This window comes from Halichoerus grypus, chromosome 4 (genome assembly GCF_964656455.1).
Source record: "Halichoerus grypus chromosome 4, mHalGry1.hap1.1, whole genome shotgun sequence".
NCBI lineage: Eukaryota > Metazoa > Chordata > Mammalia > Carnivora > Phocidae > Halichoerus > Halichoerus grypus.
The window spans coordinates 158575425-158592980 of record NC_135715.1 but is presented as its reverse complement, the minus strand read 5'-3'; the positions used below and the strand labels follow the sequence as shown (position 1 = coordinate 158592980).

At 37.4% G+C, this 17556-nt stretch overlaps 1 protein-coding gene across 9 annotated transcripts in view; it reads left to right on the top strand.

The window, feature by feature from the left end:
• The window catches only part of SATB2 (SATB homeobox 2), a 193328-nt gene that overhangs the window by 122588 nt on the left and 53184 nt on the right, over positions 1-17556 (top strand). For all 9 annotated transcript variants that reach the window (XM_036076657.2, XM_036076658.2, XM_036076654.2 and 6 more), the window contains 2 exons: positions 12228-12440; positions 16658-16813. In XM_036076657.2, coding sequence (XP_035932550.1) covers positions 12228-12440; positions 16658-16813 — 369 coding nt within the window. The remainder of the gene's footprint in view (positions 1-12227; positions 12441-16657; positions 16814-17556) is intronic.

Sequence of the window (17556 nt, the reverse complement as noted above, 5' to 3'; positions counted from 1 at the left end):
CTTTCTTCCCTCCCTCCCTCTCTCCTTCCTTCCCTTTTTTTTTTTTTAAATTTTACCTTCCTTTCTTTTGCAATTCATTTTCTCTTGCTAATTTCCTGAATTTATTTAGCGTTGGCATACTTTCACTTACTAGGCCTATGGACATTAAATAAGTTGCTTGCCTATTTACTGTGTTTACATCTGTGCTTTTTGACAGTTTGATTATGAATCCTAACCTTGAGTGTTCTTTTGCCCCGTGTCACTTTGTGGACTTAAAATTAATCAGAGGCTTGTGACACTATGAAAAGGTTTATGACAGTATTTTAAAAGACTTACTATTAGCAAGGAATGGTTGTGGGATGCCCACTGACCTATAATAAGGATGGTTTCATAAAATATGTACACTGAATCTTCCTTAATAGATAAACTATTCTCTAATTTATTTAAAAATCCAATGACCTACATATTCATATGTTCAGGAATCCCCCATTTACTAACATTGTTTCTCCTCTGAGACCTTCCATCTGAGCAAATCTGTTAAATGAAGTAGAGGAAGCTTTGATCCAAACGAGGCTAAATCCATTGGAATGGATGCCTTGCCCCGTGTGAGTGGGAGCATTAGAATGCCAGAAAAGGGGAATTAGGTGTGACCCACATCCCCTCTCTGCACCACTATCCCCTTACCTTGATGGTAGAGTTCAGGAAATCCCCTTATCCAAGGAATCAGCAGTAAGAAGTTTCTACAGTTTGAAAATGAGACTTTTGCCACATTCATTATTCATATAATGGAGTTATTTTTCTTTTTCCTCTAGCAGATTACATCATAACTCAGAAAGTTCAGGTCCATTTTCTGTTTCAGGTAGTTCTCCTGAGCCAATTCTTAGAAACATGTTTTCAGTAGAAGCACAGATGTGTTTCACAAAATGTGCTATTCTGTAACAGGAGGGCTCTAATTTGGTATCTTGCTCCTTCTTCAGTTTGATGCAAAAGTCATCGAGTTACACAATTTGCAACATTTTGTCAAACACCTTGCTTGAGAAAATTGTTCATCGTGGTCTTATCTGATAGAGAAAAGGATTTTAAAAATCCTTTGGGAAATCATTTGGTTGACCTGTCCTTATTTGACTACTTTTTATTTTTTATGAGACTTTGCAAAGAATCTGCTGTTTACTCATCAAAGCCACATCATTTGAAGAAATTTAAGGCCAGGGTCATAAATATAATTTTATGAAGTGACTCAGCAACTGGAGAATGTTTTCAACAGATTGGAAAATTAGTTTGAATTATGTATCAGGAAAGTTGGCAGTGAGGTCAATGGCTAGAAATGTACATGTCTATGTGAAATGACATGGATTTTGCTTTTAAGCTTTATCAGCACCAAGTTTATAGTATATGCATGCCTATATTATTAAGGTCAAAAATGTCTAAGGACTTGCTACACATATTTTGAAATGGCACGGTTAGAAAGAGATATGTAGCAACAACGTGAACATTTTAACAACCAGAATATTTGGAAATCTGAACTTAAGTGCATTACCAGTCAATTTGGGGGAGAAGAAAGTCTTGTGTTTGATTTATACATATTGTTGGCCAAAGATAGACTTGATTTAATTACACATACAGTTTATGTTTGTAGAAAACTTGACCTCCAAGATATTCAGAATTATTTCTTGGCCAACCTCTGGTCCCAGCCATCATTATTTCTTACTATGCAGTAGAGATACAGGCGCTCAGCAAGTCATACAGGAATAGAACACAATGTAAACCCAGGGGTCTTGACTCCATGGTCCAGTGAGCTGGTTATAAAATGACAAGGAAACCTGTGAGAAAAAGGAAGTCCATCCACTGAAAGATGGCCTGTAAATATGAAATGCTGCAGATCAGGCATGAACATGTTATTGGGTTTTGAAGCAAATAATACAACCTCTTTTGATTTCAACATTAAATTAATAAAGTAGGAAAAGATGGCCCTGCTTGCTTCATAAAATAGGCAATCTTTCATTTCAGAACCACTGGCTTGAATTCATAGATTTAAAGATTGTAATAATATTAATATCTCTCAGGATAGCAGTGTCTCAGAGTTATTAGATGGCTTAAGGATGGCCTCTAGCTAGTGGTCTCACTTTAGTTCCTCTTATACATATAAGAACTATCATTAATTAGCACCTTTTGGGCAATTCCAGCGAAAAAGGGTGGAGGACATACTGGTTTTATTTTCTGGGTAGAGAGAAGGTTGACTCAGTAGTTGTCAAACATCTATAACCCTCTCCTCATTCCTAAATCTACTTGGAATAGAAAGTTTTGTGCAAAAGAATATATAAAGACACTCGCCCCTTCACAAAACTGGCACCAAACAATCAAAGGAAACAAAGGTGATTGTTTGCTGTTCTATTTCTATCCCTGACCAGTGTGCAAAGTTCTTAAAATTTAGTTACTGAACTAATTATAGAAAATTCCAGTTTCTCTATTTTAGCTAAACAAGGCTGCCTTCTAGGGATGGTTTTATAAGTTTTTGTCACTATTTTCTAACAAGGAGTGATCAATTCATTTCACACAGATAAGGAGTCTCTCTCTTCAATAAGGACTTTCTTTTACCTCCAGTGAGTATATCTCAATATAGACCTGTATTTTCAGTATGAAGGCCTGTTTTAGTATTTAACTAGTCTCCTCCAATCCTGGGTGATGTTTACAATTAAAGTAGAATTTTTATAGAAGAAATAGAAGGATCACTAGCCTTAGATCCCATTATTTATATACCTTTTCACCATTGCTTATTTAAAGTAATAAAAAAATACACAAGGAGTGTTCCTTTCATGGTCATTGATTGAAATGATGACCACTTGGCCTGGGGTTAAGTGCATGTTTGTTCAAATAAAGCAAATTAGGTTTAAAGGCCAGAAACGCTGTGAGAAAAATGAATCAATTTGAAGTCAGTTGGAGATTACAAGGTTGTTTACATTCTGTCTACAAGTTTTGTACCTAAAATTATCATTGTAGACTACAGCATTTACTTTCAGACTTCTCTGACTGAAATACCCAGTGAGAAGTACTTTTTACATCATGAGCTGGTACACACACTCACACATGTGCACATACGTATGTGTGTCTATCTTGAGCTCCATCTCATTTCCACCTATATTTTTATCTATCTATATGTTTCTAAGCAAAGCCTTCATGAAGGGAAGAAAAAAAAAAAAGCCTTCATCAAATAATACTTGTACCGTGTATGAAGTACTCTGGTAACTTCCAATCTATTTAATTGCATTTCATTATCAAAAAATAGTTACGATGTACTGAAGTAATTCTGTCATCCACTAATAATTATGATCCATGTTTAAACAATGATGCAAATGAAGGCTTTTCTTTAAATGACTACAGAATTACTTAGGGAAGAAAAGTTGTTTTACTTTTCTGAGCTATAAAATGAGTATCTTGGTTTAGTGATATACTGGATATCCATATGGTCATCCCACTTTATATAATTAATTAAATTTTTCTTTACATTATCCTCTATCCCAAATAATTTTAATTATTCTCCTTCCTAAAAAGTATTCTTTACATTTTCTGCCTTCTGTATGGGAAAGTGTTTAGTGAAATATAAGTGGAGGGCCTTGAAAATTTGAAGTTGCAAATTCAAAATAAGAATTGTACTTTGAGGGGTACCTGGGTGGCTCAGTCAGTTGAGCCTCTGCCTTCAGTTCGAGTCATGATCCCAGGGTCCTGGGATGGAGCCCCGTGTTGGGCTCCCAGCTTAGCAGGGAGTCTTCTTCTCCCTCTCCCTCTGCCCCCCCCCCCCGCGGAGCCCCCCCCCGCTCATGCTCTCTCTCTCTGTACTCTCTCTCTCAAATAAATAAATAAATAAATAAAAATCTAAAAAATTTTTTTAAAAAGAATTGTACTTTGATATTAGTTCTGTATTTATTAATTCATTCATTTAGCAAATATTTATTAAGCATTCAGAGACTATGGTAGGCATTATAATGGAGGCTAACATTTATTGAACACATGTATCAGGTACAGTTGCAAGCTCTAGGGAATCCTATGTGGGAAGTACAGTTATATCAGTTTTACAGGTGAGGAAACTGTGCCATAGGGAGATTAATCTCTATCCAGTTGAAGCCTGGTTTTGAGCCCAGCAAATCTGACCTCAGAACTCACATTCACAACCACTTAAGTCTCAATTATTTCTGTTATCTTAGAGCAGAAGATGAAAGACACAATCCCTTCTTCAAGGAGGTACAAGGGGTAAACAGGCTTTCAAACCAGTAATCCCATTGGGGTATAGTAAGTCCTGTGATGTGTTTCATGTACTATATGAGAAAAGATGCTTTTGACCTTGGAGGTGATTGAAGTTAATGCAGAAATATTTCAGCACAAAAAAAAAAATAATGTTTTTTAACTGTTTTAAGGACAAAGTCAACTCAAATGTTAACAGACTGCTTTACTTTTTATATCTGAATGCATTTGATACATTTGAGATCTAAATATTCACTAAATGTATGTTTTTGTTTTGTTTTGTTTTGTTTTTGGAAAGTACTATTTTTGCCAATGTTTTGACAAAGTAGCCAAAGCTAGTAAATTTTTTGGGCAGTTTGCCAGCAGTTGTTTCACACAATACACATAGAAACTAGAAATAACCAGGGCCCAGAACTTTGTGAATGCAATAGTCATGTGCCAGGTACTTGAGGTGTTAGTAGAAACCACGTATGTGCCCAGAGCTGAGAACACCACTGGTAAATGTTTCCAAAGGGAACCTGTTCAGTTCTCTATTTGCTTTTGCTTTTTGGGTACTAATGTGTTTAAAAAATTTTGACTTAGATTGTGCATAGCCCCCCAATTCTGGTACCTAAGACTTTCTAAAGACAAGAAGGGAAGGAATAAGGAGGAAAAAACAAAACAAAACAAAACTGTTTATCTAGTTGCATTATCTTTGCGTTGAGTAGGTAGGTAAAAATAATAAAGTTTCCAGAAATCTGTTTTTGGCTAAGTTCCTCCATTGCATGTGCTCAAGAGTGGCTTGGACAAGGGGATTGCAGTTAAGAGAGCCAGACAGTTTTGGTTTCATGAATGTTTTTGCTGTACCCATTCACTTTGTGTTACATGCTTACTGCATTCTGATGTGTCAGGTGGCACAAGTGATGTTTTATTATGTACATTAGAAAGAAAGCTGTCTTTGAGGGAAGTGTTTCATTTGATAAATTGCAGATTTAGGGTCTGTGAAATAATTTGTTCTAAAGTAGAGTCTGCACGGCCCAAAATTTCAGTTTCCATTATCTTTGTGTTTACAATAGGTTGGATGAAAAGCTCTTGAGTGTAATATGTGGTCCACCAGGGCCTGTTGCTGGCTGTTCAGAAAAATGAAAAAAAAAATGCATTTGGTACATTCTTAGAGCCCCGTGTTCCCATATGTTCCCAACTAACCACTAAGTACAAAGTATACAGATTTGGCTCCCAAGGAATTTACTGTATGACGGGGAGAAGAGGTTTTATAGTAGCACAATGTAAAAGATGGTAAGTGTCATAAATGCCAGATAGAACTAGTGCCATCTCAGTTCAAAGGAGGGAGGAAGTATCGCCAACTGCAGTATGTATACATATATATATACATTTTAGTGCATTACATAATACATTTCTACAGCAACAACATTTGTCTGCAAATGTTACTTTTGTATATAGCATTTATATTTGCAGAGTACATTAATTCCCTTTAGATGCTCAATTCTGTCCACCCCCATCCTAACAAAAATGCTACATGCATAGGCTGTCTTTCCTAATAAAGAAATATTGTAATAAAGAGAGGTTTTATTAAACTAATGCAATAACGACATTTTCTTTGAGGATTTAACACATCATTTTTAATAATAAAAATCAAATTGTCATTGTTGTGCCCTGTATACCTTTTATTCAAATCAGCCTAAGTACTCTGGCTTCATGGCTAAGCAGTACTCTGGGGGGTGAAGGGGGGTTGAGTATTTTTAGCGTTACACGAATGAATTTCAGCATTCAGGTTCATAGTGGGGTTGTAGATTATGAATATGGAACCCAGGGAGACCTGTTTATATTCGTGAGCAGAGGGGGAAATGCCTCTCAGGAGCGTCTAGAAGGAAATGAGATTGGAGATTAGGAAAGAACCAATTCTGTTAGGTCAGCATTCAGATGGTGGGAAGTCAATACTTTCTACAGAGATGCAGCTGATTTCACAGTTTCGATAACTGTGCATTAACCACTAAGATATAAGAGCTCACTTTGTATGATTAGGCTAGGAATTTGGTATTACCTGATTTTCACAAAAGAATACCAGTTTTTGGCTCTCACATCAGCTGGAACCAGACATTTCAGAACTGTGTGAAAAGTAAGGCTAACAAATAAGCATGCAAACGTGAAAAGTGAAGACATGGAGAGAGACGTGAAGAGTATCTTTGGAGGGTACTAGGGTTTTTTGTTTTTTTTTTTTTTGTAATTCAAGGGAAGTACGTGTAATAGACAGATCATGCTCAGGGCAGGATGAGGGGTTGGCTGATATGAGTGACAAGGCCCCTTCTACCTTCCACTCTCTATAATTTTAATCTATAAAATGGGGGGGGCATATGTGTCTTTGAACCTTGCTGATTGGTTATGACATCATTTGTTTAAAGCAATATATAAATATGAACTAATTATATTTTCCGACTCACTACCACGTACTTAATATATATGTTTCACCTCATATATCCTTGAAGAGTTGTAAGTTGATTTCTGAATATCATCATTAAATAGCTTATATACTTTGTTAATACATCTGACAATAAATAATTAAAATACATTATTAGGGGATGGGGTTTATGTTCTTTAAAATCTTTGTTCAGATTGGAACTCAACACTTTCAGACTATTTGCTTATATGATAAATGAGTATTTTTTGGTTGAGTTACTTCGAAGGTATATATTACAATAAATATGTGAACATTGCATGTTACCCTTTATACCTCCCACTTCAACTGCCACAAACAGAAATGTAATTTACAGAAATGAAAACAGTCTCCAGCTAGCTTGAGGCTTTTTCCAAGAGGGAGCACTGGGGTTTGCTGGGCCAGTTTCCTCAGTACACACCTGGTGTATATCACTTTAAAAAATAAATTATGCCTCATTAAATTACAATTAAATGGAATCATGATCATTTGTTTTTCTGGAAGGAAGATGTTTTGCATATTGAAAGCCTAATTTGTTGCAGGTGACAAAAAGGCTGAACAGATTATCTAATATCACTTCATTTTGGGGGTAATGTTTGCTGGTTATTTTGTGTATACTCCAGTAGTTCGGAATTATATTAATGTGGACTGTAGTATTTTCACTTCAAAATGTCTTCTACCGCCCTATCAGTTTTTTGTACTTTTTTTTAAAGCTTTTAAAGAAACAGAAACTTCTCTAGGCATTCTGGATCAGTCATGCTCTTTCTTTTTCTAATAATGTTTTAATACTTGCCTATCCCCCTTTGCCTAGTCCCTCACTTGCCTATTCTCCTTTGCCTAGTCTCATCATTATCTCTATATCCACGTACGATGTGTATTTCAAATCCCAGCCAAGTTAAGTCCCACTTCTTCCAAAATGTTTTCCCTGAGTCCTGTAGTTGGCAATACTTTTACCCTCTTGTGAACGGAGCCGGCACTCATTCTATCTAGAATTTATGACACTTGTCATCTTTTACATTGTGTTTCTATAAACCATCATATAGTGAACTCCTTGGCAGCAGAATCTGTGTTTTCTTAATATTCTTATCCCTTTCTTAGCTTCATACCAAGTCATAAGAAATGAATTAATAGACTGACCTGTCATTTTTTTGGTAATAGGTACATTGAGTTTGGGGGTTCCCTAGATAATCAGTGGGAGATAGAGCCTACAGAATTACCAAAAGTCTGGGAGATGTGAAGAATGAGAGTCTGTTAAAATCTAGGCAGTAATGACCTCAGCTGTTGCTGTCAGTCCTGGGAAGGTCTGAGGGCCTCAGACTCAGTGTTCCTAAAACCCAGTACAGGTTCTGGTTCTCTTCTTGCTCCATTAAAGAATTAAGGGTCCATCATAAGCAATTTCTCACCTGTCTCAGACAAGGCCTCAAGGGCTAGTGCAGAAACTTAGAACTAAATTTTATAGAGCCAGTCATGGTAATGTTTCCCAAGCGTTTCTGAGTATCAGCATGTATTTTATACAGTAACAATTTGGGGCAAACTATATAAATTGTTGAACAAATATGGAAATCATAATAACGTAAACAAGAAAGCTCATCAACAGAAATTGCAGATTCAGAAACTATGAGGTCATTTAAGTTTGTCGCAAATAAATATTATTTAAAATACTAGAAATAATAAGTATATCAATTTTTCATTTTAATTCTTTGTTTTGTTTGTGGAGTGGAGGTAGCCTGTATTAGCCACCAAGCTAGATGGCATTATATTATCTCTTGTGCTTTTAATTATTTTGTTTTTATTGAATTTTCTGCCAAAGTCATATATTCTTTGTGGGTACTAGAAATAATATAAAGCTTACAAAATCCCCCATTAAAAGGCTAAGGAGAGGGGCGCTGGGTGGCTCAGTCGTTAAGCGTCTGCCTTCGGCTCGGGTCATGATCCCAGGGTCCTGGGATCGAGCCCCGCATCGGGCACCCTGCTCTGAGGGAAGCCTGCTTCTCCCTCTTCCACTCCTCCTGCTTGTGTTCCCTCTCTTGCTGTGTCTCTCTCTGTCAAATAAATAAATAAAATCTTAAAAAAAAAAAAAAGGCTAAGGAGAAGGCCAATTTGAGGTTCTTTTTGCTGGACTCCGTTCTTTTTTCAGTGGCTTGTAACCCAAGAGCTATTGTGCAAGGTGTCTTTCTTCCCTGTGCAGATGTTCACTCTACTCCTTTTCAGTCAGCATGTTTCCTGGTCTTACATAACCTCAACTAACACCATGCTGGGAATTGTTATAATCTTTCCCTTGAGAAGGCTCTGTTGCCTACAATGAGGAAAATTCTTAATGACCACTTTACTCAATATTTTCAATATGTTTTAATATGATTACTGATATGAAAGTTTAATAAGCAATATCCTGATTAATTTATTAATTTCCCTCAATTTTCACATTCTCAATATTCATGACCTTTCTATTCATAAAAGTACATTTTTTTTTCCAGCGCCCAGGTGCCATGCCGCATTCTCTGTATCTCGGGCTGTGTAATGGGAATGTTCAAGTGATACCTCCTGCCTGGCTGGTTGATAATTAAAATGCCAGAGAACATAGTGGCAAGGGCTTTAGAAATATTTATGTGAGATAAATTATTAATTTATGTTCTATTCAAGACAGTTTCAATATGATAAACATTTACTTATCTTGATAATTAGATAAGGTGGTTTGTGGTGTAAATTATGCCATAGATTTTCTTATGATTTCCTCCGCCCCCATGATGATTTTCAGCTAACTAAATAAATTCACTCTACATTCATGAGCCTGCGGAATTTGGACTATATTTTTTTAAAATTCCAGCTTAAATAGTGAAGAGCACATAAATAACCAAAATGAAAAAGACTCAACAAAACAACTAAAACTCTTTTTGTGCTCACCAGTTAGCCACTTGTTGTTGAAAATGTCTGATGTAAAAAGAATCTGCTTTGGGACCATAGCTACACAGATGAGACTTTAAGTAAATAATTTAGGACAGTGTTTTCATTCTCTGGGGCAATACATGGAGGCAGCAGTGGCCACCTTGTTGGTTTGAGACTTTATCTTCAATTAGGCAAATGAAACAGAGGCAACAGTATATTCCACCAGCCCCCTCAAAATACAAACGTTGTGTCTCATTCACTTCAGAAATGATGCTGATGAGCAGTCATTTACAAGGATGCTTTGTCTTGATTTTTCTTAGAGATGGATTCATTTCTCTCTAAGGTTGTCCAACATGTAAAAAATGTAGGGGAAGGAACTCCACAATTTCTGTGTGGGGAAAAAAATAAAGTGAACCAAGCCAAACAAGAAACAAGTAAAAGACCTCTGTGCTTTGGAATAATTTTTTTTATTGAGTAGGAATGAACAAAGTTGCTATTTTGAACTTGGTCCATTAGAACAATAGTTTTTGTTATTTCACCATTTTGTATGTAAGAACTTCACTATAATGGACTCCACTTGCAAAAATAATTTCACAGAAGAATACTTTTTACAAATTTTGCCTTTGAGATACTGTAAGTATAATTGTCATAACTAGCATAAAGAATATATCCATGCAGACACCCCTAAGATTCCTCCAAATTTGGTAGTCTGAGATTTATTAAAATGCTAAAGTTGCTTATGCTAGAGAGAGAAAGGGAAAGAAGGAGGAGGAGGGGACCAACTCATCCTGTATGTGCAGAGTTCATTATTAAAGAAAGCTCAGAAAATATCAGTCTTAGTGTCTTATTGGTATTGATTTTAAATCCACTTCCCTCTTGCCTTTCTACATATTAATTTGGAGATTTTTATCTTAGGACAAATTCATTATTAATATTTCAAGTTGCGTAATGCAATTGGAAAGTAGGATAACTTAAGGCAGAACTGACTTTTAATACCAAAAAAGGAATCCATACCTAGATTGTATAACATTTTCTGGAAGACAAATGTCTCTTGCTTCTAAAAGCATGATAAGAAATCTGGATTTTCTTACAATCATTTTACGGATATAGTATTTTCACATATATGTCCTACCTTTTCCTTTCTTTGGGCATGCATGCCCACAGACACACGTTTGTTAGCATTTCTTCTAGCTTCATTGTATGGCATATTTTATTCTTATTTGCAAAGACTTCTCTAATCAAAGCAACATGACACCCATGTTTCAGAACTATCATGTGGCATACTACTTGTAGATTGCTTATAAATTGTCTTACGTGATATTTTGAGTGGTGATTACCTCCTTGGAATGCTGATAGTCGAGTGATGCACATTCTTGTGACATTTGCTTCACTACATTATAATGCATTACTTATTTTTAAAAATTCCCTATCTTACCCTGAAGATTTCTGCCCAACCAGAGGTTGTATATTCTTCTTGCATCTAACACCTTTTTATATTTAAGCCGTATTTTACAAACCTGATAGTGTTTTCTTTGCATTAACATTCCCCTCAGTGGAAATGTCTTTGGCATCTACTTTTCACGATTTGGAGTTGCCCCATGTGTTCTAAGATACAGAGGTTAACATTTTAGCTCTTCCTGGAGGATAATCCTAGACTCTGGTCTCATACTGCCCTGAGAAGAGATGCCCTGAGTTGGAAGTGTAAAGTGATGCCTCTGTGTGATAATCTAACAAGAGTGCAGAATAGACATGGTTTAGCTTTTGCCCAAATTACTTCTGTGTTCCAGCCCTTTTCTTGAGTGCATACTACTTTTCTCTAGACTCGTCAACATTTTCCTTTTCTTTGTGAGTTCCCTGCCATCAGAACACATGAAAACACTAGCTTCCTATTTAAAGCTTTCTATATGGATGAGTCACATATTCAGAAATTATCTGAGCCTATACATGGCATTCTCTGATGCCATGGTGTGCTCTGATCCCTCACCAGATGTGACATTATTTCCATTGCTTTAATGGTGGGATTAGAGCTTCTTCCTCTGGGGGCAGAAGAAAGGTTTGGGTGCCCTCAGGTACATATATAAGGATACCGATTATGTATGTGGATTGGGAAGCTATCAGAGGGTTAACACAAGTTATGGCCATTTGCTTTGTGTCTTTTTTTTTTTTGCCATGAGAAACATCTATATTGAAAACAGTGGCCGGTCACACAGAAATTCAGCCAAACTTTTTTTTTTTTTTAAGTCGATGTAAATCTCCCATGCTGTTTAAATGTCGGAACTAAATTTACCAAACTTGGCAGATTTGTAAAGCTGAGCAGGACTGCCAAGTGTTCCCAGTTTCAAGCAGAGAGAGTTCTAACAGTTCCTGAAATACTTGTAGGAGGCACCTGGTGGTAACTGCAGTTTCACAAGGCTTCTGAGCGCCTACCTTGCTAGCTGGCATCTCTGTATGCTGACGATTATTACAGTGATGATAAAGTGTCAGAATAGAACAGTCCAGAATAAGGCACAGCCCTGGAAGGCAAGCACATTCCCACAAAATCTTCCTGCTGGAGAACCCTCAGCAATTAGACTGAGGTTCTTGACATCACAGCCAGCCGGTTACAGCAAACAAATAAAGGGGGAGGGGGGCAGATGATGGAAACCACACACATACCTGCAGATATGACTTAGCCTGTTTTTTTTTTCCATTTAATCAGGGATTGTTGTCTGAGATTTTGCGTAAGGAAGAAGACCCTCGGACAGCCTCTCAGTCTCTTTTAGTAAACTTGAGGGCCATGCAGAATTTCCTCAATCTGCCGGAAGTGGAGCGGGATCGCATATACCAGGACGAGAGAGAGCGGAGCATGAACCCCAATGTGAGCATGGTCTCATCAGCCTCTAGCAGTCCCAGCTCCTCCCGAACCCCTCAGGTGAGATATTTGCTCCACTGACTTTTCACTCTTGGCCTTGGAAACATCTTGCCTTCACTGAATCTGTGTTTCTCTCAAAAACTAAGAGACTTAATTCAAGGATTTCTTGCTTCACTGATCATGTTGGTCAGAGGATGTGAACCTCTGACCATGTAATAGTGGTTATCCTTTACTGTGTCATATGGTATTCCTGTCCCTTTAGAAAAGAACCATTCTTCCACACAGAAGGGGCAGGAGTGGGTGGATGGGTAGGCTCGAGAATGTTTGCACACAGCTGCTTAGTTATCTAAGATGGGGCCAGAGGATTTGAATTGAAGCTGAGTTTGCATAGCAAGGACAGTGCTTTTCCTTAAACTGTATATTTATTTGGATACTGGGCAGGGAGGGGGGTTGGGAGGTGTTGGTTAGGGTTGGGGGCAGGGGACAAGTAGAATAATCCAAACTCTTCTTTATGCAATCTGAAAAAAGACAAAATGGGGGAGAAATCTCTGTGGTGGAAGCATGTATGTGCAGTGGCTGGATCAGAATGCTTGGGAGATCATTCAGTGATCCCTTAGAACACAGTAGTAGTGGAAAGTAGGCCTTAATGATTTTCCTTCCTAGGGTCATCCTCCCTACAGAACTTGATGAATAAGCTTTCCTTCCCTCCTTTTTCTGCACTTTAAAAGCATTCTGATCTGGTCTTCCTGCAAATGCATACATACATCTAGTAATGCTGTGTGCTTCAGAGATCCTAACTTTATAAAGGGGTCAAGGTCTCAAGTCAGCCAAGCGATCTTTCCAGTTCACATCTGAGCCCATTCATTTATAGCCTACTTTCTATTTCCCCCAAACTCTTACTAGCCAATAGATTTATGATAAAGCCATCTCATTCACTGTTGCTAGGATGCCTGCAAGTTATATCTCAAAACAAATGTTTAACAGGTACACATTTGTACAAATCAGAAAAATGGGTAGTTTGAAACCAAAGTTTTTGTTTTTGTTTTTGTTTTGCGTAGATACTATGATTTTGGTGTTATGAGTGTTTTCTAATAAGTTCCAAGGAACTGATTAAACATAGAAACAGAATTTTATTCTAGTAGAAATATTTGAGCTTTTTCAAGTATATCCATTTTTTTCACACATCATAACTTTTTTTTGCTCTGCAATAGATTTTTAACTGAAGATCATTTTCTATCATGCAGTGCCAAATTGTGATACTTACATTTTAGTCTTTGGTGAATTATGGGTTTTAGTTACTGTTAAACCAAAAATAAGTCTCTTGATTGCTTACTTTGGATGAATGTAACCAAGCTTTTTTCTTTTTATTTATTTTTTTAAAATCTTGGGGCATACATATTGAGCTATTGAGTTGGACGAGTTGTTAATTTGCACTAATATTTACTTCTCTTAAATTCACCAATAATTTTGCCACTTTTGAAGCCCAATAAATCATTATAGAGAGTCCAGCCATACTTTATGGCCCTTTAACCAACTCAGAAAGTCACTTCTACTTGTCAGAAAATAACTTAGGTCTTGGTGGTTCATTTTCTGCTTCTTTGTAATATTTTTCTAGTGCGATTATTTCTTAGACACCTTTTCAAAGACCTGATAGTTTTCAGAGTCAAATCAGTTTACCAGGGAAAACAGTCAGGATCAGTATTTTGCTTTATTGAATAGCAGAAAAATCTCATCTAGAAAATTCCTACGTAGAAGTGCCCTTTACGGACAAGAATAACAGGGAAATTGATCATTTAATTTCACAGTTTTGAGATTTCTGAAAATAGATATAAAATCTTTTTGAGAATATAGTCATATCACTGGCATTTGTACATTCTCTGGAACTTTCTTCTTTTTCTGTTAGTTAAACATTGAGAAAAGGAAGTTATTAAAGTCTTTTAAAACATTTTCTGATTACATTCTATTCAAACTTCTTTACATACATATCTCAGTAGTAAAGATCCTTAGTAAAGCTTTCGTTGTGAGAACAAATGTGAGAGGAGCATCCACTGATGAAGCTTTTAGTTGGAGTCAACATTCTAGAACACCCAGGCAGCCTACGTAGGTTGATGGAGAGCATTTCCCAGACCCCATCAACACTTTATTATTGGTTTAAAACAAATGGAAGAAATCTAAAAATGTTAAATTAAACCTTCAGAGGCCCTTCTCATAATCTTTGAGTGGGCCAGTATTTCTTGATGTACTCAACAACGACAAAACAACAATATAAAGATAAGAATGATCATTTATTGAGCACTTGCTGTGTATCAGGTACTGTGAGCATTTTGCATGAATTCAGTCCTCACCATTTTGTGTGGTTATTCCCATTTTACAGATGAGAAAACTGAGGTTTTGGTGGGTTAAATAACTGGTGTAAGGTTGCATGACTGAGTTGCAGAGCTACGGTTTGAACTCTGGTTATTTTGATTGCAAGGCATGGGCTCCTAACCATATATTATAGTGCCTTGAGGGGTTCTGTTTTAGCCCTGAGGGTTCTAGAGAAGATTTGACCAGTCAAGTAAGATGGAATAGTCAGTGAGGCTAATGAAGAAATTTCAGTTGAGAAAGGTGGGATTATATGCTAAAATAAGCACTTAACAGGAAAAGCACTGTGGATTAACTAGAAATTTTGAGAAGATAAAGGACTTCCTTTAAAAAAAAAAATGACAGAAAATTGGATTATTATGAGAAGACCCCAAACTAGAAGGCAAGAAGACGTTTGCATCTTCTTTAGCACCCAGCCTAAACTGGAGATTTTGGAGATAGGATAGTGCATTATCCTGAGCCAATGCTCTGGAGCCAAAAGCACTTTAATTCAGATCATGGTTCTGTCACTTGCTGCTGCAAGTCCTTCCAGCAGGTTGAGTATCCTCTTTTCTTTTCAGTTGTCTTCCTCAGTAAAATGAAAATAATAAAGTCCAACTTACCAGGTTCCTCAAAGAATTAAATGAAATAACAAAAGTAAAACACTTTCTGGAGTGCCTGGCAAATGAAAAGTACCACATACAATATAGTTATTATTATTCTGTGGTAATTAGAAAATAGTAGGGGGCAGGGAGAGAGGAGAATGCAAAAGTCAGTGAGTGCTCTCAAGAACGAAAGCCTGCAGAGAAACTTGGGATATTCATGCCGGCTTCAAGGTGCCATGGAGCGTGATCCCACAGCGTCCGGGCTGCATGCTGTGTCTTTCTCCAGATCCGCAGGCTGCTTCCTCAGTGGGGGAATAGCTCAGGGCATCCATAGAGGGAAAGTAATGATTTGGTGACAACTGCCTTGTTTTGGGATTCTAGGGCGAGTGGAGACCGAAAAATACCCAGTTTAGTTCAAATCAGCCAGGTGTGCCCAGGAACCAAAAATCAGGGGTGACTTTTCTTGCAGTCCTGCGGCCGGGCGTTCTGAGAAGGCTTCCCAGCCCCCTCTCATTACACACCAGAGTAAATGCTCCTGACAGTCTTTTGGATCATGGAGACGCAAATGTTTTAGGGTTATCTTAACCCCAAGAAGTACAGACACCTTCTAGATTGTCCTTCATTTGTCTCTGAAGCTGATGGGAGATCATTCAATTAAAACGAGCACAGCAGAATACATAAAACCACAATATGAGTTTAAGGAAATGAAAATGGCACATCAAAGGCATTCTGAAGCCTAGTTTTATGAAATGAAATTTTGTTTCATTTCCACTGATTTCCTAGGTGAAATTAGGTGACTGTCTGGGTAGCATAATGATGATAATGATGAGAAACCATACATACTCAAATGACATATGTAAAGCTTTAATAAAGAATGAGAGAGACTCGGGGGAGTGCATTAAATTGAGTAATAATTTATTATTTAGAGACCTCTACCCATTTACTCATTTTTTTTCTGGAAGAATTGGCTGTTCCTCCAAGGTGTGCCATTTTTAGAAAGAAAAAGGTAACTGCATGTGTGTTCTGCATGCTTGTTTTGCAGTTAGGTGATCGCTTATAGTTTGGTGCCCAGAGAGCCATCCTACCTGTGAACTGTCTAGGATACTGTGAGGAAAACAACAGGGTTGACAGGACTCTGCATGTCCTATAGGAATGCATTGCAATTATTTCCAATCACAATTAACCTGATTAGAATAATGGACAGGAAGTGTCCCTTTGTAGCTAATGCAGTTTGGCATCAGCTGACTGAAATCCTTTAGTAATTTCTGCACAGATGGCTGGGCTGAATGCAGCACTTTTTAAATTATTATTTTCATGGTCTCTTGGTAGGCCAAAACCTCGACACCGACAACAGACCTCCCCATTAAGGTGGACGGCGCCAACGTCAACATCACAGCTGCCATTTATGACGAGATCCAACAGGAGATGAAAAGGGCCAAGGTGTCTCAAGCCCTGTTTGCCAAAGTGGCTGCAAATAAAAGTCAGGTGAGTGGTTTTTTAAAAGAGCAAAAGCGAGGACTGGAATTAGACCATTCTCCTCCTCCCACCAATAAAAATACATCTGTTCCTATAATAATAATAATAACAATAATAATCCCTAGGGAACCTGTCATGTTCTGCCTTTTGCTCTACGGTTTGCTTTTATTCCCACTGGAGTTCAAAATAGAGACTAAGTTAAAACCCATATTTTTTCTTTTAAAGATTTTTTTTTTTCTAAAAAGTATCAGCCTTGAACGCTTTCTCTCATAATTCTAAGCATTGCTATGTATCCCTTTTCTTTCTTTCTTTCTCTTTTTTTTTTTTTTTTTCGATATTTGAGCAAAACTTAGCATGTACAAAACAGCATCTTCCTGAGACCCAGTTGGAATCTTGTCTCATCCCCTCTCGTATTCCCACCAGGGGAACTGCTGACTTTGTTATAATAACCTCTTTTCTCCAGCCCCAGAGACACCTTGCCATGTCAGGTGTTTCTTTTATGTGTGGAATACAGTTGTTTTTTCCAGGAGAAAACACATGTTGGGGGGGGTCCCCAGAACGAGTGCTAAAATTTATAACAGAAAAACATAGAAGCTTATCCAGTACAATTTCTCAGTGCCGGGATTGTGGGGAATGGAATGCTCCAGGGAAAAGGGTAAGCAGATGCTTAGGTTTTTTATTTCTGAAAGCAGCACAGTTGATGGGATCCACTATCCGTCTCAATTCGTTTAAAGGGATAACTACTACCCTCT